The sequence below is a fragment of the Neodiprion fabricii genome, chromosome 7, assembly GCF_021155785.1.
Source record: "Neodiprion fabricii isolate iyNeoFabr1 chromosome 7, iyNeoFabr1.1, whole genome shotgun sequence".
Classification (NCBI taxonomy): Eukaryota; Metazoa; Arthropoda; class Insecta; order Hymenoptera; family Diprionidae; genus Neodiprion; species Neodiprion fabricii.
In genome coordinates, this window is record NC_060245.1 from 22,025,212 (window position 1) to 22,051,108 (window position 25,897).

The 25,897-nt window shown below is 37.3% G+C and overlaps 1 protein-coding gene across 1 annotated transcript in view; it reads left to right on the forward strand.

Moving 5' to 3' along the window:
* Positions 1-2,642: 2,642 nt before the first annotated feature.
* The window catches only part of LOC124187083, a 47,143-nt gene continuing 23,888 nt past the window's right edge, over positions 2,643-25,897 (forward strand). The window contains exon 1 of the mRNA XM_046579336.1: positions 2,643-3,569. Coding sequence (XP_046435292.1) covers positions 3,482-3,569 — 88 coding nt within the window. The 5' untranslated portion in view covers positions 2,643-3,481. The remainder of the gene's footprint in view (positions 3,570-25,897) is intronic.

Below are 25,897 nucleotides of genomic sequence, written 5' to 3' on the forward strand. Positions count from 1 at the left end.
GGTAAAAAATATTTGTTTAAAAAATTGGTCAAAACGTTGGTTTGAAAAAATTCGAAATAAAGATGAGAAAAATAAAATCTCCAACTTGTTTCTCGTATTACAGGCTGGAGGAAAGAATATCGGCAAGATGAACTTTTAACGTAACCGGGCGATACTCGCGAGATGTTGGTAATCCATTCACCATTCATCCCGTTCCTGGATGCAACAGCAGGCGCTCTGCCCCCGTCTAATAATAGAACGGCGATCCGTCTACAAATATATGTATATATATATTCACACATATTCATACGTTCGTCGTTTCTGTTTTATGGTATATGGTTACCCATGCGCGTGAACATCGCGTCACCGCCCCCACATGCATAAAAACCAAAGAGCGTACGAGAATAAAATTCGTATGAATAATATATACAGTACGAATGTGAAATTGTCGAATTTTAAAAAAGAATCGTCTCGCAGTTTCATGTCGAATTCCAAATTTTTACATTTTCTTCTGATTTAAAGTTAAAATATAATCGGTTAATTTTCCAAACCTGGTGAAAATGATTTCTACGATTTTCTACGAATTTTTAGGAAAATTAGATGATTTCCTACAATTTTGTACAATAAAGTGTTTTCGTAAATTAAAAGATTATCAATATTCATGGTTTCCGATAAAAGCTTCATGTAAATTTTCGTGAAAATTTGCATTTTATCGGTAAAAAAAAAAAATTTACAAATTTCTATAATTTAAAAAAAAAAAATGACTTATAATTTTTCACGAAATAATTCGAAATCTGCCAATTTCTGTAAAAATTCGCACAACTTGGTAGAATCTTTCACCAAGCTACAGCCTATTCTGCACAACGTGTCAAGAAATATCCAAAGGCCATTTTATCTAGCTGCAATATCGAAAGGCTATAACTGTACGTAGGTATAACATCGAACCGTCGTGGGTGGTTAAAATAAATAATATGGTTTCATGAATTGTGCAAAAAAAAAAAAGGAAAGGGAAAGAAAAGAATGCACCTACAAACAATAAATTACTAATACGCCGAAGGTGATTGCGGCAGTCTGGCAAAATACCGCAAGAGAATCAATGATTGGACTGTATTACAGACAGAATAATACCGTCGCGTAGTCGGTGAAGAAGAGGGTGAGGCGGGTGCTTATTCATCGCGATGAATTAGAGTACATGTATAAAAAAAGTGTTCCAACGCACGTTGTATTGTACATATATACATATACATATATATACAGTATACTCGACTCACAAATCCGTTCAGAGTCGAGAGCACGAATCGAGGCGTCGTCCTTATATACGGAGGGAGGTCCAGTATGGAGAAATAAAAGAGATTTTATTGCGAGCGGCGAAATGCAGCAGAGCTGAGATGAGATGATTTGAGAGATGACGGGGGAATAGTGGAGTACGTAGTGGGATTGATGAACGAAGCGCGTTGCCCCGAGTTAGGACTCGACCACTCGTATAACCGCGGCAGGTTCGTATCATTGTACGTACGTAAGTTCAACGGTCTGTTGCCGTCGCGTCGAGACTAATCGGTGATCCGTGATCGAACGTGCGTTTGAAATTCCAATTTTTCGATGGCACAATTTTATTTTTCTAATTACGTTGGGGGAGGGGCGGAGGTCGAGGGTTTAAGTTTGAATCCAGAATTTCGAAAAGATTCTGCGATAGCTTCGGCCGCCATTTTTAATTTATGGAAGAATTTGTTTTTGTCGAATAACTAATCACCGTTTATTTTCATTAAAAATGACAATAAATAAACTTGAAAGAAATTTAATTTTATACATCACAATTTGGTAAAAATTTTTGGTCACGTTGGATATTTACAGATTTGAACTATAAATTCAAGATGGCGGCTGAAGCTACGGCACGCAGAATCCGGTCGAAATTCTAGATTTTGACCATCGCTCCGAGCGATTGGAAAAAATAACATATTCTGTAAAAAAGAGACAAACACGGTCTTTTCGGGGCGAGCGTAAGTTTGCAATATGAGTCGTAGATGAAGAAACACGCGAGGCGAAAAGACCGTTGCCTCCTTGTTCCACGCGATTCTTTACATGACAAAAGCGTGTAACGCGTTTTTCCACGAAGCACGAAAATTCAGGTTAGGTTCGCGCAACGTCAGATTTTTCAGCGTCGGCGCACGCGCGGAGTACAATAAAAGACCACTTTTCAACTCCTCCGCGCATGCGCATTCGCAAACTGACTCTTCCGTCGTAGAACCGAGTATTTCGCGTACTCAAAACACGGATGGAAAAACGCTTAGGGCATGTTCTCGTTTGTATAACCGCGATTTATACGAACGCTGGAAAACTGGTTAGAGAAAATCGGGCAGTAATATGATTTCAGGGCGCACAACAGTTTAGTTTCAACGGATTCTCGGTCCGTCCCGTTTCGTCTTTCCTTCATCGTCTCCTTCTCAACGTCATTAAAAGTTTCGATATCGTCGTCGATTTTAAACCGTGAGACGGATGGATGCAAAGCATCGGCATCGGCATCGTCAGCAGCAGCAGCAGCAGCAGCAGCAGCAGCGGCAACTCCTCGCATGCATCGTAGGTTACATACGTGCGTCTCCACTAAGCTTATATATAGGTATATGATACGGAGAATCGAGGAGGACTGTTTCGTCTGTTTCTCTGCCGCTTTAGTCCGTGTCGCGACCTCGCGCCGAGGGGATGTCGTTCTTCCTCGAGCGTTCATCGCACGCCGTTTGCCTCCACGATACGCGTACTCTTTACGTCCTTCTTTCTTTATTTTTACACGCGTGCACGGTATTACAACAGTGGACTCGTCGTTGCGTATCCCTTGTACTTGAACCACGGCTACTTTGTCGCATCTAGTCCATCCTCGAGTTTTCTCTCTTAATTTTCTTCCTTGCGTATCATCGTCAACGATGAAGAATTTTTTTTCATCTCTTCAAACAAACGAGTAAATAATAATATACATACTTTGTAGAGAAACTAGAGAAGAGAAATAATAACTAAATTAATCAATATTCTGTACAGTTCGTTCGTTGATTTTCAAACAGTTGTTTCAAAAAACCGAATAATTCACGATTCTTGTAATACTGCAAGTGATGATTATAAATAACAACAGTGACAATATTGTTCGTTTTCTTTCCTCCACCGCCACCACCTCCTCCTCCTTTTCCCTCTTAATCGTTATCGGTGATCAGTGATTGAGTACAATGCATAATATATAATACACCACATCCTCGTATCGTATAATTTCGTAATCCTTGTGAAAACCGCAGTGATTGTAAGTTCGTTCAACGTTGCAAGTAGGTATTATACCCACACGCATCTGTGTTGTAAATTTATCATCAATATTCCGATATCAACCGACCACATATTCCATGAAAAAACGACACCAGGCGTATCCCGCGTCCACGTTTGCTTGTAAAAAATCATCGTTACACAAATACGCACCGTGAAACGATATTGAAATCGATAAATCAACCGGCTGGATAATTAAATAATAATGGGAAGCGAGGCTGTCAAAAGTGGAAACGTCCGATCGAGTACCGTCGTTGATTCAGATGGATCCGATACATGGGAAGATTTTTTCGGTAAGTTCCGCGTGTCTCGTTATTGTAATAAATAAAACCGCACCGATCTTTCACGATCTATTCTTCCTCCTCGTTCAAACAGAATTATCCAATTCTGTTACGTTACATATTTTTCTGTACGATAATATCTTCAATATCCTTCTCAATCGCCACGTTTTTCAAATTTCGATCATGTCGAAGTTAGTAACGTTACCGCAACCGATTCGTGCTGAGATTAAAAACCGTTGTTATCTCGCGATTTTGGAACTATTTGAAATCGAGTAAACCGCAAAAAAAAACAAAACATACCGATTAATATTTTTCCATATCAATTCTTTCATAAATTATTGTAAAAATAAGAAAATAGTCATGTTTTCCACCATGTTTCTAACTTCAACCTTGTGAATTTCTTTATTATATACAAGTGGAAGTGAAGATATATATATGTATAGATACAACACAGGATTAATTCTTTTATCTTCCTTTCCTTATTCGTCATACATTTTCGCGCCAATGAATCGCGATGATCAATAAATGTAGGTACATGTTATACACACGGATAGACCTGAGACAGTACAACGTTTTGTGTGAAATAACACGCCTCTAAAGAATTCCTTGTTTCATTCACATTCGTATTCCCATTATTACATACGTGATAACAAATGTGATCCAATACCGCGAAAAATATATTGTCAATCATCCATGTACAACATATACACGCGCGTATGAAATATCTTTGCGAAAAGATGTGACAAAAGTATGGAAAGAAATTCTTGGAAAAACGCCCCGCCGCATTGTAACGTAGTAGACGATAATATTGTCTATTATGTTGCACGTACGTTTTTACACCTACAAGCGTACACGTCTTGAATCTCGTCTCTTTCCTCGCCTTTCCACCCTGTGCCTGGTGGTTATATATTTTCACGATTCAAGCTTTTCTCCTCCGACGCACGTGCGTGCGCGAAGCCTGATTTTAATGCCGACAAGCATCGGCGTTGCGTGCACTGGCAACGCATTGGCTGATTCTTAAATTCCGCAAATCGGTACACCATACGCATTGCACGAGACGACGAAAGAAGAAACAAAGAGAATTTATTCACGGTGATACGTCTTTTTTTTTCTTTCTTATTCATCACTAAAATAAAGAAGAAGAAAATTTCTAGCGAAAACTCGGGTAAAAATATGTCACGTTGAGTGAATTTCTAACGACCGAATGGTCTGACGCGCGTGCGCAAAAATTCGCGCAGCAAGAGGAGCTGTTGTTTTATCAGGATGACCAACGTTCGCAAGATTTGTCCGTAGACTCGCCGCGACGTAAATAACCTAAAAAATGTTGTTAGCCCTGACAAACGAAAAGCTGTACCGTCGCTTTCGAATTTTAGCGCGTTCGCGTTAAACCATCCAGTTGTTAGCGAATCACTCTCTCTGTACGCGTATGTACACGTACTTACGTTACAAAACGAAAGAAATATCAGGCACGGAAAAAAAAAAATAAAAAAAAAATAAACAAACAAGGTAAACAAACAAAATTCCTTTGTAAAAACGCTTGGTTGCATTAAACGATAATAACAAAATCGACGCTGCATGTACAAACGACAAGAAAAAATAAGTATACGTGTACCTTATATAGTTCAGAAATCTGAGGAGCTTCAAATGCGCAGAATAAACGTTTTAACAAGCGGCACGTTTATGATACGCAATGAATTTTTAAATACACGTACAATTGTACAGACTTGCAATTTTATTCGTCGTTCATCGTTTCTTTCCTCCCTCCTTTTTTTTTCTTTTTTTCTCCCCTGTGTATTCGTTTCGAGAAAATCGTTCAATTATTTACTTCAACGTTAGAGTGACTAGATAACCAGAGTAAATAATCTGAGCTATACACGTGCACCTTATAGGTAGGTAGGTTGGTCGGTTGTATATCCACCCTGTAGTTCTACATTATGGAAATGTCACTCGCCCACGCGTAGAACCGGAATAAAATAAAGGATAACAAAAAATATGTATATAAAGAGAGAAAAAAAAAAAAAAAAGAAAGAAAGAAATGGGAAGTTGAAAAGAAGCGGGTGACGAGGTGGTTAAAGCTAAAAGGTGCAGCGCGTGGGTTTCGGACCGTGGCCTGGCCGTTAGTTGTTTGGGTAGAAAAGGAGAAAAACTGGTATTAGTATCCAGGTTCCCGCCTCCTGCATATAAATTCATGCAGCTTTCGTCTATGCACGCATGCACGAGTATATACACACACACACATATATATATATATATATCGGATAGGACACGAATCGACGAAACACTGCATCGCAATCGTAAAAACCTGTGACGATGATAAATTTTCTCAAAAAACAAGCAACGCAAAATGATCGAAACGAAGAGTTTGAAAGAAAAAAAAATCGTACAAAATAAAATCAATATCGGTTAATAATGAAAACCCGATTGCTCGTCGGGGAAGAAAAGTGACCTGCAACGGAATCTTTCTCTTTCCCTTAACAAAGTTACAGCCAGTGAGGGGGGGGGGGAAGAAAAGAAAAGAAAAGCATCCTCAACTCTGACGCTGTTTCATGCTTCTTTGAGGATACACCCATACGTTTGTCGTACACGGTATTGTAGTATATATTTGTCATACGTATGCACACACGTATGAATGTACATGCTGCAGCTACGCGACAAACAAAAACTCCTTCTTTGCCGGATGCGCGCAGCGTGGCAAAGCCAGAAGAGTAGACAAGAGAGAGGCCGATATATACATGGCAAAGCTGCACTTCACCAAGCTCTTCGCAGCCATGTTCATATACGTATAGATTATTTCATATACGTACGAAAATTTTACCCAGTTCCTTTTGTTGTACACAGTGTGATCGTATTTCGTACGTTATGACTTTACACTTGAAACGTGGATGAATCGCACTGTAGTCAAACACGCCCTCCTCTCCCCTCCCCCTCCCGTCTTACGCACACGTCGTGTATGCATATTTTTACGCTCAAACGTGCGAACGTGCAGCAGTTGATACTTTTCTTTTCATCGTTAAGATATTACGCGTGTGATATAAAAAATTCCGCGACATCCGACCGGTCGAATTTCAAATTGATAACAGACGTTATTCTCGTTTGTTTAAAAATCTTTCTTTTTTTTTTTCTCTCCACCGTGACTAAAAATATTTACAAAACAGTCGACGACGACGACGAGTTCGTGATTGTAACGTGTAAAGTTTGTAAAAATTTGAAAAAATATTGCTTCCGCTTTTTTCGCCACGTACTTTTCATCCGTAAAAAAAAAAAATTACAAAGCCAATCTGAGACATCGACGCAGAACGTTGACAGAGATTTCACGGAACAATGGATAGAATTTAACTTATGAATAGAGAATTTTGCGTTACAAGGAAGTGTTGATAACAACAGAGATTGCCGAATGTTACATATATGCCACGTGTGTAAGAGAGGCGTGAAACCGGAAGTTAAGAAATTGAGGTACACGCAGCGTACCTGTATGTACGTAGATCGCAAGAGCTCCTTAATAAATTACACGTGCGTATTTTGTACGCGTCTTACATCCGAGAGACCAAAGTTGGGAAATTTTCATTACGCAACACATACAATTGTGTAAATACTGCGTACGTTATTAATTTTCGGCAGCAGCAGCAGCAGCAGCAGCAGCGATGAGTTGTGTTTGCAGAGACACGCGCACATAGAAACAAATACTCGCACGGAGCAGGAAAAGAGAGACAAGTCAAACAATCATTGTCGTTATTGCACCTCGTTTGCATCGCGTTTAAACACCGCGCACTTACACATCTGCGTACGTGCATACGTACAATAATATATGTACCTGGGTATTTGCTTATCTCGATGCCTTCACCGGCTACTCATGCATATATGCATACACGTTTGATAAACCCAAGTGTTTCGGGGTTACCCTTAATTAAGGTCGCATCACTTTCCGAATTATTCCAACTTCTTATTCTGCTTCTTCTTTCTTTGACGACGAATTTTCAATGTTTAAAAGAAAAAAGAAAACGTAAAGTTACAAGAATAAGGCAACTGCCCGAGTAAACGTTGTTTCTTGGTTACTGGGTCATATGTACGATGCGTGCACGTAAGGTGTATACACGTTTACGTAATATCCCTGGTATCATTGTAACTTAGAACCTCCTCGATTATCCGAATTAATTGGGACCGAGTCTAGGAGTTGGGGAGTCAAACACCGAACGATTGTTTTATCACTTTGATATTATAGCATAGACGTATGTATTTTTATAATCAAGGTTCTACCGTATGATATTATATACATGTATTTATTTATTTGCAGAAAAAGGCATGAACAAAGTGAGAAGAGAAAAAGACACGACAATATTGTCGTATTGTTATTAAGTAGTATTATCACGCTGCCGTACCCAAGTAAATATTTTCTCTTGCAACAATCGCGGCGAGAGCATCATATATGGTGATGTACGTAAATCAAATAGCTGTTGTAATACATAACAATATATTATATACTCTTGTTTCACTTTTAACACAATGTTGACAAAACGCGCTTTTCTCGCATAAATTATACGGTCTTTAAAAATTCTCACCTTATTCCCGATACTTCTTGTCTTTACATTGTCGTCTCGGTCCCCCTTTATTTCTATTCTTTCCCTTTCTCGGTTATCGTAAAATTATATTACATATATCGGGCATTCCACGTCAAATTAGCAAACCGTGTACATAAAGGGTCTTGGAGAATTTTTCACATTTTCTTTAGCCGCTGGTGAAATTTATACAAAATCGCTAAAGCCAATTACGAAACCGTTATTTCTAAAAATCATGAAATAAGTTCACACTGATTCTGTAATTGAAAAGTTTATTTTTTCTCAAAATTTCAATTTCTCTGTGTCGGAATTGTTTTTGATTTTTTTTTTCCCCCTCAAATCGTAACGTAACGTGGTATCTGTACAAGGATTTCAGAATTTGTATGCACACGTTTTTAACATAGATATACATATATATGTGTATATGTTTAAACATATGCACGTATCGTGTATCGGGAAGAGAGGAGGAGGTGAGCCTAAATCAGATAGGCAAGCGTGGGCTGTGTTCGCTGCCGTAGCTTGCACATGGTTTATTGTTAGTTAAGCGTGGGTGTGCCTCCCCCCCCCTCCCGTTTCACCTTTTATTCACCCCCTACGCAAAACTAGCTCGAGATCTCGTTCTTTCGTAAGATGCGCTGTCCCACCGCAGCCGCGTCGTTCTTACCACGATTATTCGCTGTCAGCTTTGCCGTAAAAATTGTGAAAATTCTTTCGATTTGTTCACATATTCGTTTTCCTCGTTGAACTGAAAGAAAGCGAGAAGACTGTAATATGCTGTACTTGAAAACAGGTTGATTAGCATTATGCCTCAAACAACGTTCATGTGTGTGTATACATATGTATAGGTTACCACGTATGCATTACCGAACTACCAATTTTCACCGCGCGTCGTATATTATTTTCTTTTTTTTTTATTTATCTTATTTTTATTTGTTAAAATCGTTTTCTGCATCATCGACGCACTGGGAATAAAATTTGTGTAAACTCGATACAGAAAGACACGGAGGAAAAAAAAAAAAAAAAAGTCACTACCACCACCACCACAACCCGATTACCTTTTTTGATTCAGGATTTTTTGTTGTTCGTTGAAACTAATCGAATGGCGTTTATAGTAAATAATAAAACACCCTGAATCAAAAAAAGTAAGCCAAAACGATAAATATTCTATTATGACACAAAAATCTAATCTATACATATAACCTATTTTTTGTTGAGGAAAAACCGTATTTTTGAAAAAAAAAACTAAAAAAAAAATCACCACACAATAAAATTAATTCGTGTCTAAAATATTCTAATATCAATTCTATTCTACTGAATCTTGTTCCTAACACAATCGTTTAAAAGTTTTCACCTCGTACACAAAATGTAAGAAGTGTAAACTTTCTTCATCTTTTAATCAGTCGATTATCCATTACTTGTAATATTCGTGCAAACTCGCGCGTTTCTTATTAATTTAACAACATTTCCGACGTATCGAGGCCGGATTTTTGATCGCCAGTCATAACTTGCGTGACTTTTATAAAAACTTCATTCTCGCAATCAAACCTCCACACATACGCAAGCTGACGTTAATAAAACCGTTCCTAACACTTTCATAATTTAACTAGTAAGGTATGTTTGATATACGGATAATATTGTACGTATACATACACGAACCACGCAATCGAGTTCATTAAATTTTTTTTTATTTTTTATTTCAAATATCAAACAAAAGAAGAAATCCTTCGAGTCTTCGAGTAATTCTAAAGCGTAAAATGTCATCCGACCTAGACCCTTACGAATATACAAGTTAAAAAAGAAAAAAAATTCATATTTCCGTTGCAATCTTGGAATAATTATTTTCTTTCTTCCTCTCTCTCTCTTTCCCCAAAGTTTCCATCAGACCGTAGTAATTTTCTATCGCAATTGTAAAGTGAGAAAAGAAAAGAGAGAAAAAAAAAAAAAAGATCGGTAATTACAGGCGCGGTATTATATTACCGCCAATTAGTAATACAATTGTACGAATTTCCATACATATATTAATTCTTATATACACACATACATATATACAGCACTTAAGGTTTCGCTATAATTGCACAACGTAACCGGTCGGCTGCAAAAGTTTCTTGTTTCTAAAATTCGTCTCGCGGTCGTCTCGGTTTTTTTTTCCTTCCCCCCCCCCCCCCCCTTTTTTCTTATTCTTTCTCGGACGAAAGAATCAAGGGAGTTGGAAATAAAAGTCGCGCGGCACTTCTTTGTTCCTTATACCGAGAAACGTTTGCGGCAATGTCCAACGAAAGATTTTCTATTTTTCTTTGTACACAGCGAACGAGAAAATAAAAACACGACGAACCTTGCGACGAGATGAAAAAAAAAAAAAAAAATTTCAAAATTTAATATACCCAATAATTGATCGTAAATTTTTATCGTTGTACAATAAAATATATATACAATATATATATACACATATAGTTTTGATAGTATAGTTTTTATCTCGATCGATATATTAGGCAATAAAATTTCATTACCGGATCGTAGTGTGATAATTAACTCCTGGTAAGAGATACACGTGCGAGTGACAATAATTCATGAAAAAATCAATTCAAAAAAAATCACCAAGAGTGAAAACGAAAGAAAGTAATAAAAATAAAATAAATCCCACACGATTCGAGTTACAATATAAAAATCAATGTAAACAACCTTCGTTGCCTTAGCCATATAAATGTGATATAGGTACAAAATAATCATCGTGTACAATTTATAGGCATATATATTACACCGTGTATATTACAGACATATATAGCATACGTGATACACAATATTACACCTCCTTCACTCGCCTCGTGTTCATCAATCAATCGACAACAAGCTCGTAGAAAATGAGGCTCTGCTGAGGTTAACCGTAAATAACGTTACACACCATGTGTATGTATACCTATATACGAATAGTAAAGGGCATTTCACCTTCGACGTCGCTGCAGCCTATGGTTGTGTATAGTATAATATAGTACAGTATAGTACAGTATAGTATAGTATAGTATATCGGTATTACAACACACAATTGCATCTTCTCGAGAGAACAGATAGAACGCCTTATACATTGTACGGCGCGTGTTCGTGAATACGAAGAGACACAATGTCTGAATCGTTCTTATTGTGTATTATTCGCGTATAGGTCGAGAATAATGATGATATTTTGACGGTGATTGCAAAATTTTTGAAAATTATTTTTAAACAAGTTACAAAACCAAAAATATTCCATACAAAATTGTAGCGGGCAGGCGAAACGGTAATTTCTTATCATTTGTTTAACTAATTGTGAAATCTTCTTTTGGTGAATTTGATTTTTTGAAAAAAAAAAAGAAAAAAACTATTCAAAATTCGAAAACAAATTTTTTTTGGTACTGCGATTTTTCAACTCTGTATTTTAATTAATATTTCCAGATCGTTGTTGTATCGGGGAAAAATACATAGAATTCTGAAAATCAAAAATCAATGCCCGAATGACCGAAGAAATAGTTGTTGATTGGTTTAAAAAAATGAATAAAAAGTTCCCGTTTTGCCTGCTCGATTAAATTTTGGTTGAAATATTTTTCTCTTCGGCTGTACGGAATTATCGTAACTTTTTTTTTCTCTTCCAATATTCAAATATCTCGTAATCACGGCAAGTATATCGTCATCTAAGAAGCTCCGGTGCCACCAGGGGAGAGGTTAGGAAAGAAATGGAACGATTCTCACGATTCTTTGTCAGAATCGTAACAGCGGTATTAAAATCGTGGACCCGAATCCAAGAGTGCGAGAGTCGGACCCTGTTGCTCGAATTGACATGGAATCACCCATTTACGGTATACGTTTTAACTTGCTATATTATGTCAAGGTTTCCAACGACACGACACACAAGTCGTAAACTTTTTGGAAGCTCTCGATGTTGGATTTCACGGTAGCATTGCAGTTTACACCATTATCGTTCCACACCAACAAACCTACACCATTATCGTCAGAGTTGTTGCATATGTGCATGTAATAACGGGTATCAGTGCGTTGAGTAACTCGAGAGTTCCTTCCTTACATGGTAAGAGATCCTTCTCCATCTTCTCGCTCGTGTTTGTTGTTCATCGAAAATACGACGCCGTGTATAGACACATATTACAAATGTTCCGTGTTTATTTTCGTTTTCATCAATCGCAAAGCTTCAAGGGGACTTGGATTCGAACAAGTCGCTGAAAAAGCTGCACGTTCGATTCTCAAAGATAGGCAGGAAGCTGTTTCAAACCTTATCGAACAATGTTCGACAAGTTTTTCAGTCGTTTTCTTCTTTTTCGACAAAACAAAATTACGAATCGCGAGGTTCGGACTTTGGCCGGATTCGCATGGAATTTCCCACGCGTGTATAGGATATCCGTATCTCGCGCAGCAGCATCGTAATTATCCATCCTCCTCTCGTTCTGCCGTGCAGATACTTCTCCAGCGGATACAGATACGTGCGTGCGCGTGTGTTTGTTTGTTTGTTCGTACGCGTGCTCACTATTTAGGATGACAAAGGCCGCGCCCCGCGTTGGTCCTCCTCCTCTTCCTCCTTCTCCCTCTCCTCCTCCTCGTCATCGTCATTATCATCGTCAACGCATGCGGACATACCGGCGTATTCTGGTTCTCTCGCGACACGATCACACGCGTCCATCCATCCGTCCATTCGTGCGAACACACACGTGAAAAGACTCGGTCACGTTCGTACCACGATTCCAAACACGCGCACGCGCACGCGCAAATCGCGCTCCGCGAGTCCTTTATCGTTTTTATTGTTACAAGCGGCAGTGCTGCACATACCGTAAGTAAGCCCTGAGCAGAAACAACACCGAAAGCTCTCCTTCCTCCTCTACGTAGGAGGTATAAGCACAGACGCTGTCGAGTTTCCACGCGCGCGTGTGTTCGCTCACGCGTGCACCCACGAATCCTGTCCGTGTGCCTTTTCCTACGCGTATGACACGTACGCTTGCAGTCGAATATAACCCAAGAAGAGACGGTGCACACAGTCCGTTCCGGTTACTCGATACGATCAGTTGTTGTACTTGACACGTTGCTTTGCTTTTACCACTTTTACACAACTGACCTTCTATCTATAATATTGCAACTTTATATACGCCGATAAGCGACCTGATGCGGCGGTTCCCAATCGCTTTGCGATTATACGTATATGGTGTACGTAAATTGTTATTAGTCGCTTGTTTACGTTGGTATATATATATATATGTGTGAATGTGTGTGTCGTTTTACCCGCAGTGCTTCAAAATTCGAATTATCGTATGAACTTCTTCGAAGGAACAGACGAACGAACGAAACGAAATGCAAGCAGAAATGAGGAGTGAAGTGAAATGACTATAATTGGTGTCCCCGCCTACAAGCCCAGTCATTCGGAGTGGGATTGAAATAGGGAATTTTTTTTTTTTTATTTTCGGGGAAACTTGAGGAATTCAAATTTTGACGAAACATCAAAGTTTCGAAACCCGACGCCCAAAGTTCCGAAAGTGCGCAAATGAGAAGATTAAAAAAATCCGTAACATCGAAATTCCGAATTATCAAAAATTTTGCAGTTCCATGAATTTTTGGCTCGGTGAAATTCCACCACCTTGATCCTTCTTTGTTTTGGATTTTCGGTTTCTCTCATCTTTTACACCCTTTCGTCGAGTAAACTACGCTGTCTGAGTATATTCTAATTTTCCGAATTTTCCCCCATCGAAACTATATTTTTCCTAACTTTTCCCTATCGTAATTTGAATTTTCGAAATCTTTCATTTCTAAACTTTTTTTTCCTCAAACTTTTATTTCCGATCGTACGAAGCCTCGTTGTTTCTTCAAAATTTCATCTCCTTGCTTCAAGTTTCGCCGCAAAACAAATCGGCCTTGTGCCTTTTTGCAACTTCAACCCCGCCCCGGTAATTCGCAGACGACGATTCGTCAACATCCGCGTGCGTTTTAATTATTACACATAAAACTGGTGCGCAAAATATTCGAGATAAGAAATAAGTCGAGACAATACATTTGTACCTCGTATATTCGTGTCGTACCGACAGGCGGCAGCAGCGTCGCCTGAAGAAAAAAATCCAATCCCACGAATTCCAAATCAGTGATAAGAAAAGCGTTGCACCGTGCAGCCTGTAACGTCGTGCGACGCGTGTGATGTGAAAGTTTCTACCCATAAATATGAAATTTGCAAAAAGACTCGATCGGTGAACGAATAAATTCATTGATTAACTGAATCCTCCCTCCTTATATTTTTTTTTCCATCGATAGTAACCAAAAGAGATTTGACTGACTGTACGAAAACGCGAATATTATATAAATTACAAACACGAGTTAAATGTTTAAAAGTTTCCACGGTGTGCTTTGGATCTCTGTTTTTTAAAAATTATTATCATTATTTTTTTTTTTTATTTTTTTTTTAACAATTCTACAACGGCGTTTATATATCCTGTGGGAATTTGGATTATTAAAAGAAGAATGAATGTAACAACGACGTCGACAAAAATGACCATAATTATTCAAACGTAAGTGTATATATACCTATATATAATATTTACGCAGTTGCGTAACAACGCAACGACTATTTTTATATATCCGATGAGAGCTTTTAGTTAATATTCCAGTACGATTGATAATGTAACAATGACGGTTTGTAATTTTTCAACGCAATTATTATCAATTAAAAGAAAGAAAAAAAAAAGTAAGAAAAACTGATTCAACTATTAAAAAGCATTATTTATAGTTGAATGCACGTGACTGCGGTTTAATAACAATAATTATTCTTCTTCGGAAAAGCATAGAAAGGATCTCCCCCCATTTCTGTTCCAATAATCATTTTTATTTCTAAATTTCTTTCCTCCATGATTGTTGGAAAAAATTACTCGTATTGTTACATATACCAAAAATATATGTAGTACTGTTATTTGTTATTACACATATACGTACACATTGTAAAAATGAAAAGATTTGCAAATTATACAATAATACATAACAGTGCGTGTCAAATTATTTGCAATTTGCATTATTTATTGCGAATTAAAAATTAATTTCTGTTTTCATCTTTTTCTTTCTTTTTTGCCACTAAAATTGCGTGAAGATAAAAAAAAAAAAAAAAAAAAAAAAAAAAAAAAGAAAATTTAATTCTCAATACACGCGAATCGATTTCACGCGAGACTTTTTATAATTTTGTACCTATAAAAATTCCAATTCACGTTGTGTTGCAAATAAATTCTAGATATTACATGCATAGGTGTAATATTGTCACAATGAGGATGAAATTAGTTTCTCACTATTCGTTGAACAATAAGAATCGAGCTGCACGCATGGTCGAAATAAATAGATTACGGTAACGTTAAAATACGGGTCGTCAAAATAGATTGGAAGGCACGGCGCTTCCGTTCTCTGTATAAATACATATATATATACATATATATATATACACATGCATACATACATAGTGCATCTACCGCCTTTCAACTAACCGGATCTAATCCTCTACATATACAATCAAATATGTAAATTATCAACATAGTCAATCACCCGTAAATTGATTTATATATATAATAAATTAAGACTCTTTGTTAAAATTTTAATCCGATACATCGTGAATTGATATTTCGCAAACAAAGTTGTAATAAGCTGTCTCCTCGCTTAATTTGCGTCAAACCGAACATCTCGAAGGTTGTTGATTCACCTCCGCCGCAGAGTTCCGTTAATCGCGAATGAGAATATTTCCTCAGGTGTAAAATAATAAACGCATGAATTACTCGGTGTAAAATTATACGTACAGTCGCGCAATGTATGGTAGATATTTAAATTATACTCATCCCGCATACCAAAGCCAATGAAATCCGGAAGTGCGTTGAATTAATTCATTGTCAAATTAACTATGTACTTAAGAATGAAAAGACTGACTGACAGATATAAAAGTAAGTTGAAATTTCGCTTCCCACCCCCCCTTTTTTTTATACCCCCTCATCTCGCTTCGTAAATATTCAATATTTAATTAAAAAAAATTGATATATTTAATCTTTGTTTCTTGTAAATTTGCTTTTCTTATTTTTTCTCTTCAATTAATACGTCTGATACAAAATTTCCAGCATTAATATTATCACGCAGGAACTGTCGGTTCAAAAGTTTGAATCACTTACAATTTTTGCCGCAATTTCTTTTTTTTTTTTTTTTTTTAAAAAAGGGGGGGGGGATATCTCGACATTACCTTAAATTTATCATAACCCGGGGCAATCCCGTGTGTCATTTAACGTGTTTCATTTTGAAAAGCTTAACCTGCCGTGACCAATATCTCTAACCTGTGTGTTTGACTAGGTGTACATACTGCACACATGTAGTCAAAGCACACCACGTGGCTCTGTCGTCATACGGAAAGGAATGCCTTTGTGAGTAAAGCTATTCGCTCGCGCAAGAATAAATCGACGTTAAAAGCGTTGTTTGACTAAAAAAGTAGAGTAAACCTCTCAGAAACTGATTTTTCGTTGCGATTGCCAAAAAAGAATCGACAATAGCTCGTTTTTCGTCATTCCAACAATATTCATACACTTTTTGTTAACGATACCTGTTTTACCCAATTTACCTAGTTACTGTAACGAATGAAATAAAAAAAAAACAAAAAAAAAAAGACACGAAACTTAGTTTTCTCCCTAACCGTAAACAAAATCGTCATTTTTTCTTTTAATTCGTAACTTTATCTCTCTCTCTCTCTCTCTCTCTCTTTCTCTCAAAACTTTCGTCCTCCTATACATGCACTCACGTACAACCAATAGCACTAGAGATATGTAAGAATGACAACACGTTACATACCTATGCTAATAGTTCTTCGTTCCATATATTACAAGTATATTAGTGACGTAGCAAAAATTTACACACACTTGCACGTGCAGTATATACATACGGTACATGCATATAAATATGTAGCAATGTATGTGCATTGCACGATGCACGTTTCAATATGTATACCACATGTACCGAACTTTCTAACGTTAGACCCTCCTCCAATCTAATTCGGTCATCCCGCTTTTCTTATGCGACAAGCCAGGTCGAAACGAAATACCGATAATGGGGAATCGCATATATATTAGAGTGTTTAAAAAAAACCGACTATTTTTCTTTTTTTTTTATTCCGAAGAACATTGAAAAATCTTCCGAGTGTCCCTGAAAAATGACCTCGGTAAAATATGAGCTTTTGATATTGATATTTAGAGGTGGCGATTCTCAATTTTCTATTTCCCATTTAAATAACATGGGAAAAAATTGTTTTAAAAATTTAGAATTTTATTCCTCGAAAACGAATCAGTGTGAAGATATAAACAAAACATATTCTTGTAGGAAATTTTACGCTATACAAAAAAGATCTGAATAAAGATTTGCGTAAGGTAGGTCGTTTCCGAGTTATCAAGGCTCAAACATCGAACCGTTTGAAATAATGATGTTGTTAATTAATAAATGCTACAAAACTGACTCATATCACTTAAATACACAATATTATTGATTTTAAAATTAAAACTATAGACTTCCAATGAAATGTTAATTAGTAAATTTTTTTGTAGCATTTATAAATTAATAACATCATTATTTCAAACGGTTCGATGTTTGAGGCCTGATAAATTGGAAACGACCTACCTTACGCAAATCTTTATTCAGATCTTTTTTGTAGAGCGTAAAATTTCTTACAAGAACATGTTTTGTTCATATCTTCACACTGATTCGTTTTCGAGCAATAAAATTCTAAATTTTGTAAAAATTTTTTTCCCATGTTATTTAAATGGGAAATAGATATGTATGTATATACTACAGGTGTATATACATGTATACATTATATATCGTATTATCTTATCACTTCGTTGCGTGTATGAATTTTTATCATTGATCCATGTCGCGCACGCACACGTTTACACAATATTTGCACGCACACAACCGCAGAAATATGGTATTGGATTATACAGATAAGTACTCGCGAAGCGAATGAAAAAAAGCGAGTATACATATATGCATATGATCGTATAGCATATGTATACATATATGCGTATAAAATAATAAGCACGTATCGAAAAAAATCGTGATAAAAGTATTCAACATTATTATTGTTATTATTGTTATTATCATGGTTACAATATTAGTCCCTGAATTCTGAAACCAGCGTAAAAAGGAAATTCCCATCAGCTTATCCGTCTTCTATATCATCGATAATGAACAAAAATATTGTAAAGCATGCATTGGCGCGGCGGGTATAGAGCGATTACAAAACCGCAACGATAATACGGATTAGGATATGTGAACGTATAAAAATAGACGAGATATCCATTCGTACGTAAGAAAACGTGCAGTGTAAGTAAAAGAAGAACAAATTACAATTCCATTAGGAACCGAGTCGTTGTTTCAAAATTTAATTTTCATTTTTTAAATTTTATAGGTATAATTCCTGTAATATAGGTATAATTTTATACCTCGCGTTAATTATAACATTCATATGAAAATTCTCTTTAAATAAATTCCTAAAATATTTCACCGACGCACATATATATACACATATTTGAAATAAAAATTATATTTCCATAATAATGTGTTACAATATAACGTCGATAATACGAAAATTTCTCCGCAATCCGCGATGAAAAATAGTTAATAGAACCGATGTGAGAAGAAAGCTGAAAGAAAAAAAATAACGCAAAGATTAAACGCGATCAGAAAACACGTCGTGGCGTTATATCGTGAGTCGGAATGCCAAGAACCGCGGCGCCGTCTCTTCGAGAAAAACTTCCATCATCGTCATCGTCGTCGTCGTCGTCTTCGGCGTCGACGCCGGTCGAAGGCAGGCGCCGTTTCTCTCTGCCATGAGAGATCGAATCGTTATTTTACACACACACGTGTGCGTATGCGCTATACGTATACGGTATGCAGAAATAATCGTCGCAACTGTTCAACTTCCTCCCCGTACTTCGATTAAATTCATTGATTACGCGCGTGTACGTTTGTAATAATGATAATAACAATAGCAACAACAATTTATTAATAGGATATTTATTATGCGGAGAGAGGTGAAGATAAGCAACGATGTTGGTTTAAAACAAGGAAATGAAATTTCAAAATCAGTAATAAAGAAAAAAGGAGAAAAAGAAGAAAAATTCCCACGATTCGTGTAATAGAAAGTTGTTATATATATATATATATAGTTGAGAAACTGTACCGCATATTATAATATTACTAATATGTGTACGACAATATAATTATAAACTGTTGAATAAACTAGTTAGAAAGATATATGGGGCATTCCGTTAAAATATATCGTCAACTTTGACTTTATTTTTAAATCAAACTTTCTTCTAGGCGATGGATGCGAAATAGTAGTTGAACTAATTTTACAATTTACGGTTTTCCGTGTTTTTCTTGTTCTTTCTTTTTGAATTTTTTTATTATTATTCCTGTTACAGTAATAATCCTTATTTATATGTTATCATTGATATTGTTTCGCTAAATTACTTTTCTTTTCCCTACACGTTATCTTATCTCTTTCCACGTGTACCTCCCGAAGCTTTTTACGTTATTTTTACCTTTCATCACCTTTGACGAATATGACAAAAAGTATTGATTTTCGAAACTCTGGAATATGGAAAAAACAGGCTTTTAGAAAAAAATATCGATCGGTCGGTCTGTCCGACAAACCCTCGCGATGATCTCAGAAACGCGGTTCGATTAAAAAAAAAAAAATTTCAAATTTACAGAAAACATTACAATCAAATGATGGTTATGAAAAACTTCCACGTACAGTTTAATTTCGATTTCCGCTTCGGTCTTAAAATGAATCGATCTTCAATATTTTACCTACAAACGTATACTTTTTCCCTAAATAAACGATTACAAATATTTCATTTTTCAGTAATTTATTTATTTTTCTTTCAAAACTTTTTCACTCGACCCTCTTCCAGATGATCGTGAAATTTTGTCGTACGGACCGACGACAGGCAATTTTCCTTTTCATTGCCTGTGAAAAGTGTTTCTCATAAAAAAAAAAAAAAAAAAAAAAAAAAACCGGCTCGTTTCTCTCGTTCCTCGTCCGTTGTTTGAAAAATTATTTAATTTCTTCAAATCTTTCAACATTACGATCGTCCTACACGCGTTGCGTCTGCAATGTGCATCCCATACGCGATGTAGGTGCATTTTAATAACAAGGTCCGTGCACCTATAAACAGCAAAAACACACGCCTCGTTAACGCAACATACATAACCGGGTGCTCATGCTTCGGCTCGTTTACAATCTTCTTTTAACATGTAGGTCGGTCGGCGCCGCCGCCGGTCGTCTTTCTCTCCTCGTTGTTGTTTGTCGTATGCCGTGTACGCGTGTGTTCGTTCGCCATTTAATTTATAACGAGCAACGTTCAACGTTTCTTACGCGTATGCACTTGAGTACTTACTTGACGCCTCGAGTTACACACCCGAGTTGCTCCTTACCCGCCTGAGCTTGCGAGCTGCACTTTTACACTTACGCGTACCTCGAGGGTCGACGAGTGAGAAGAGTTTAAGTGCAAAACAATAAAAAAGTGCCGATGATAAAAGTTGAAAAAATTAGAGAAAAAAAAAAAAACGTATTTAATGTAACGTACGCATGGTATTTGATATTAATCGATTCAGGCAGGCCGTATAGTGTATTAATTATGGCGACGCGAGTCACTCATGGCGTCATATTTTTCCTAAAAACTCCTCCGTGGACGATAACGCGATGAGCTACGGTGACGTATATCCCCCCCCCCTTATTTTTTTTTTTGTGTTTTTTAATTGTTTTATTTTTACCACTACGCATCTCTCAAGGAGGGGCGATCACACGTTATACTTATTTATATTCTTTCCTCAATATTGTCGTTAACTTGGTGAAATCGGATGAGAAAATGAAAAAAAAAATAGAAAAGAAAGAATTCAACGAATTGTTTCATGAACAATAACTGACAGATTTGAAAATCTGAATAGAAAATAAATCATAAAGTAAGAGAAGGAGAAAAAAAAATTGAAAACGAACGAAGAAAATGATCAGAGCGTTTTGAATCTCAAAAATTAGCCGCATGTTTATATCGTATGATTTGAAACCTTTACCGAATAAAAAAAAAAAAAAAAAAAGGGGGGAAAACAAAAATGAGATCGGAGAAGGTCAGGATCAGAGTTCGATGGATCGGACGCGGAATGTCCTATATACGCAAGAGCTTAGGTACGAGGCGTATGTGAGGAAGGTCGTAAAGCTCTATCAGGCATGACGCGTGTTCGACGCGGCTCGAAATGAGTCAGACAACGTATACATACATGGTATGTACTCAGATTGTACACTTGCTACGCCTATGTGCGTATCGTATGTAAGTATATGTATACGTAAAGTTCGTTTTCTTACAAGCCCTGCGCGTATATGTATTAGATACGCGATTAGTGAGTCAGTGGCTCGTTGTAATTCATTACGGCAATGCGACCGCCTCCTCATCTCCCCCCGATCACCTTCTTCACCGTTCGAACCCTCGATGTACGCACAAAAAATTCTTAAAGCTCTTTTCACACCGAGTCGATAAGAGTTCAAGGAACTTGCGGCATTGAAATGATAATATTCATAGGTAATAATTGAGGAAAACTTTGGCAAAAAAAAACCAACCAACTCGCACGAACGCCGAAGAATTGAATAATAATTTTAGTATCATCGACTGTTGAGACTGTAAAATATTTTTGCCAAGTTTTTGGTATTCTATGCAGATATTCAATATCGTAGAACAGTGGAAACAGCGACTAAGCGACGGGAAATCGTGGATCTGCTAGGATCGCTGTGACAAAAAAGGGCGAACCTCGGTGAATAACGGAGTGAAGTGGACGACGAAGAGTTTGCGTCGGTACGAGAAGATTAACGAGGGACGTCGACGGGCTTGCGAAATTGTTGTCCGAACGGTAGAAAAGCTTCGGAGGTTTTCCCTCGATCGACGACGAATCCTAGATCTCGGGCGTGAAATTTCCCTCCTTGGATCCTCTCGACGACGCGCTGGGAGACGATCGAGATGCCGGAAGTTCCGGGATCCCGACGGGAGAGGCAAGGACTCCGAGAAAGGGTCAGGATCCCGGGGAGCGGCTTCCGACTCCGTCTCTCTCTCTCTCTCTCCCTCTCTCTCTCAGACTCCCGGAGACGCGAGTCCTCGACGAAGAAGTCGGTCAACGATTGCTCGGGAAATAAAAAGCCCGAGTCAACGTTTCCTTCGTAATTTTCCCGAATTCTTCGTCTCCGCGTCGATTCAACCTCCTCTCGTCGACCGAGATCATCCTTCGTCGCCGCAAGTTTAACGCCTCCGTCAAGGACTGCGACTCCGTTTATACTCGTCTGCAAAAGTCCTCTCCAAATCGCCAGATTGGGTCTCGTTCCAATATTGCCCGAATAAAAACCATTCGGATAAATATATTTATTTATTACAGATGTCCTAGAGACTAATGACCTTAGCTTATCGTATAAACTTCTCGATGAAATTCTACAGTACAAGAAGCGATGGTTGTAATTAAAAATTCTCAAATTACAAACTCGTCGTCTCTATCTTCCAAAAAAGAAATAAAGAAACGCTGGCTCATCTACAGTTTCATAATTACGTTATACCGCACGTAGTATACAACACTGCACAACACTGCAATCACATCGTACAACGTCAACCCCTATACGTGTACGCACTTATGTTCCGATAAATGTATGGTCATGCCGTACATAAATGATCGATGATTCCAAATTTACAACGATCTGTAAGAAGGTATAATATAATAGATAGCCGGAGGTAACGTCTACCTTACACGTCACCGCTAGGTATCTATCTACCTGTTGCAACGTCGTACTCGCTTCCCTCCTCTCCTCTCCTCTCCTCTCCTCTCCTCTCCTCGTCTTTCCCCTTGCTCACAGTACATAATACCTACAGACACTACCGATACCTTCAAAACTTTCTCTCTCTCTCTCTCTCTCCGGCTCCGGCTCCCGCTACTCGGGCTACCTGCAGATTCTCCGAGATTCCGAGGAGAACGAGGGGTAGAGTAAGGTATTAGCAGCGAGCCAGGCAGTCAGGCAGGCAGGCAGCCAGTCGACCAGCCACAAGGAGAGAAAGAGAGAGACAGAGAGAGAGAGAGAGAGAGAGAGAGAAAGGGAGAGACTCGGATTGAGTCAGTCTCACAGTGCAGTGCACGGTGCGCGGTGTAACTTGGTAGTAATCTTACAAATGGCATACGCGATATACGTGTAATAAAATATTACAACGTTACAACAATTTATCATACTTTGAAATAAATCGGTGCAGTGCGGTGATTGAAAATATAATACTCGCGGGGTTCGATATCGCGAAAAGGAAATCAAGTCTTTAAACGATCCCCGCATACGTATGTCCGTTAAATTCACATCGTACATGGTGATATGTAACAGCAACAACACATGCGAGTCTTCTGTATACAAATAATAATAACAACAACAACACCAATAATAATAATATCTACAACGAAGTCAACCACCGACGTAACGCACACCGCGCGATAACGATTTTTGTTACCTATAAATTCGTAAAAAAAAAAAAATACACATGTAATATAATTATACGTACCAACCGTAGTTAAAAACAGTTTCTAAAACTGATCGCAGTCAATATTGTTATGTACACACAGACAATGTATATTTGACACATGTCTGGTTCAAAGTTCTGAACGTCGAATACCGCATAACGTGTTTGTTTAATACTAAATTACGTCGTTGCAGTTAGGAGGAAAAACTTTAAATTCCTGTGGATATAAAAACGATAATAATAATAATAATGACAACAATACCGATAACAGTAACAACGACCGTCATTGTCATCATCGACATTGCGCAACGTGTTTGCGGTTGAATGAAAAAAAAAGTGGGGAACGGGGGAAAAAAAAAAAAAAAAAAATTGCGACATTTTTTAAGAACTTCCTCCATCTCTTCATTCGTGTCGCAAGCGCGTTGAAGCGAAGTGTCTGCGCGAAGACACAACAAACGGGACAACTCGTGTACGCGGCTTGTTGGTCCAATTAACGAAGTGTTCGTAAGGTGAAAAAGGTGAGAAGAAAAAATCACACCCACAGTGACCCGATGGATTTAACGCGTGATATATTTCATTGACGAATCGCAACGTGCAGTGCATGCATGTAATACACATACCTACGCAGGCAGGTGAGTCTGACGTTGAGACGAGAAAAAATAAAGAAACAAAAAACAAAGTCGAGTTACAATTTAACTAAAAGTGTACGAATAATTAATTTTTATTAATATACAATGGCGGGGAAATTATTCATCAGTCACGACATCGTTGTTGCGAAATTATCCTCTTCCCTCTCTTCTATCTCTCTCTCCCTCTCTCTCTCTTTCTTTCTGTCATCCGTATATGTATCTATCTTCGCTTTATTTTTTATTTTTTTTATTTATCTAATCTAACTTATCAAACCGTACAAAGAGCCGCTACTGTATACGTATACGTATCTGTAACAATGTACAAAGTACAAACAAAGCAAATGGTATAATTTATCATCGATCGACATTTCATTCGTATATCGTCATCGTCATCATTGCCATTATCATCATCGTAATCATCATCGTTGAGCTGTGAGGACGCCATTTTGATGATACGTGATCCAAACTTTACGCATGTAATATTAATGGATTTAATTTATACGAGAAGCCTTATCTGCATTACGATGAGTAATATGCCGTTGAAATTTACCGATCATAAGAAAGAAAAAAAAAAAAAGAAGCAAGCTGCTATAGCTGAGTAAAATAAATGGCAAAACAAAAAGTTTCGTACGGATCTTCACGCCGCTTTACCAACCATCGGTAAAGCAGAAGCAGTAATTATAATAAATCGTAGCGAGTGTTAAAAATATTAATAAAACGTTCTATATTAGGGAAGCTCGGGCGTTATGGCCAATGATAGTTATACCTATATCATATATATATATATATCATGCCGAATTGAATTCATCAACAACATACAATGATAATATGTATTTATATATGGGGCATTCCATGTCAGATTAACGGTCCATGTATGTACATTACCCCCTTCGATTTTGATCAATTTTTAGTATGATGTTCTTACGAACCGAAAAGGGTCTCGGGAATTTCTTAAGTTTCCTTCAGCCAATGGTGAAATTTTCTACAAAATCGTAAGACCAATTACGAAAACGCTGTGCTTAAAAGTCTTGAAAAAATTCACCCTTTTGACAAACGAATGAGGAAAATTAAAATTAAAATAACGTCACCCGTTAGATTCGAAAAAAAAAAAGAAAAAAAACAAACCACAACCATACTCTCATTATTATTATTATTTTAAACCACTCTGAATTATTATATAAATATTACACCGCGGCCGTTGAGTTTAATTATTTATATGTAACTCGGTTACAAAACTGCATAATATCATCGTCATCGTCAAAGTTTGATGATTTGCGTACAGAATATGCGGCATGAAATAAAATAAACGGACGAAAAAAACAAAAAAAAACATAAAAAAAAAATTCTTACCAATTATAGAATCGAAAGTCGCGAATGGTGTTTGCCTTGCTGCTGCTGCACGATTGCGCAATAATTAGAGATCTCACGATGTAATAGGTTTTCTGCCCGAAGCAGCAGTATACGTATAATATCTTTATAATACTCTAATCACACTGCAGAGATTAGAATTTTGTCGTAACATTTCCATAACCTCGTCGTTCTGTCCCCTCTAGCTTTATTACGTTACACAGCTCTGAACTGCACGACTCTTCGTTTGTTTATTTATT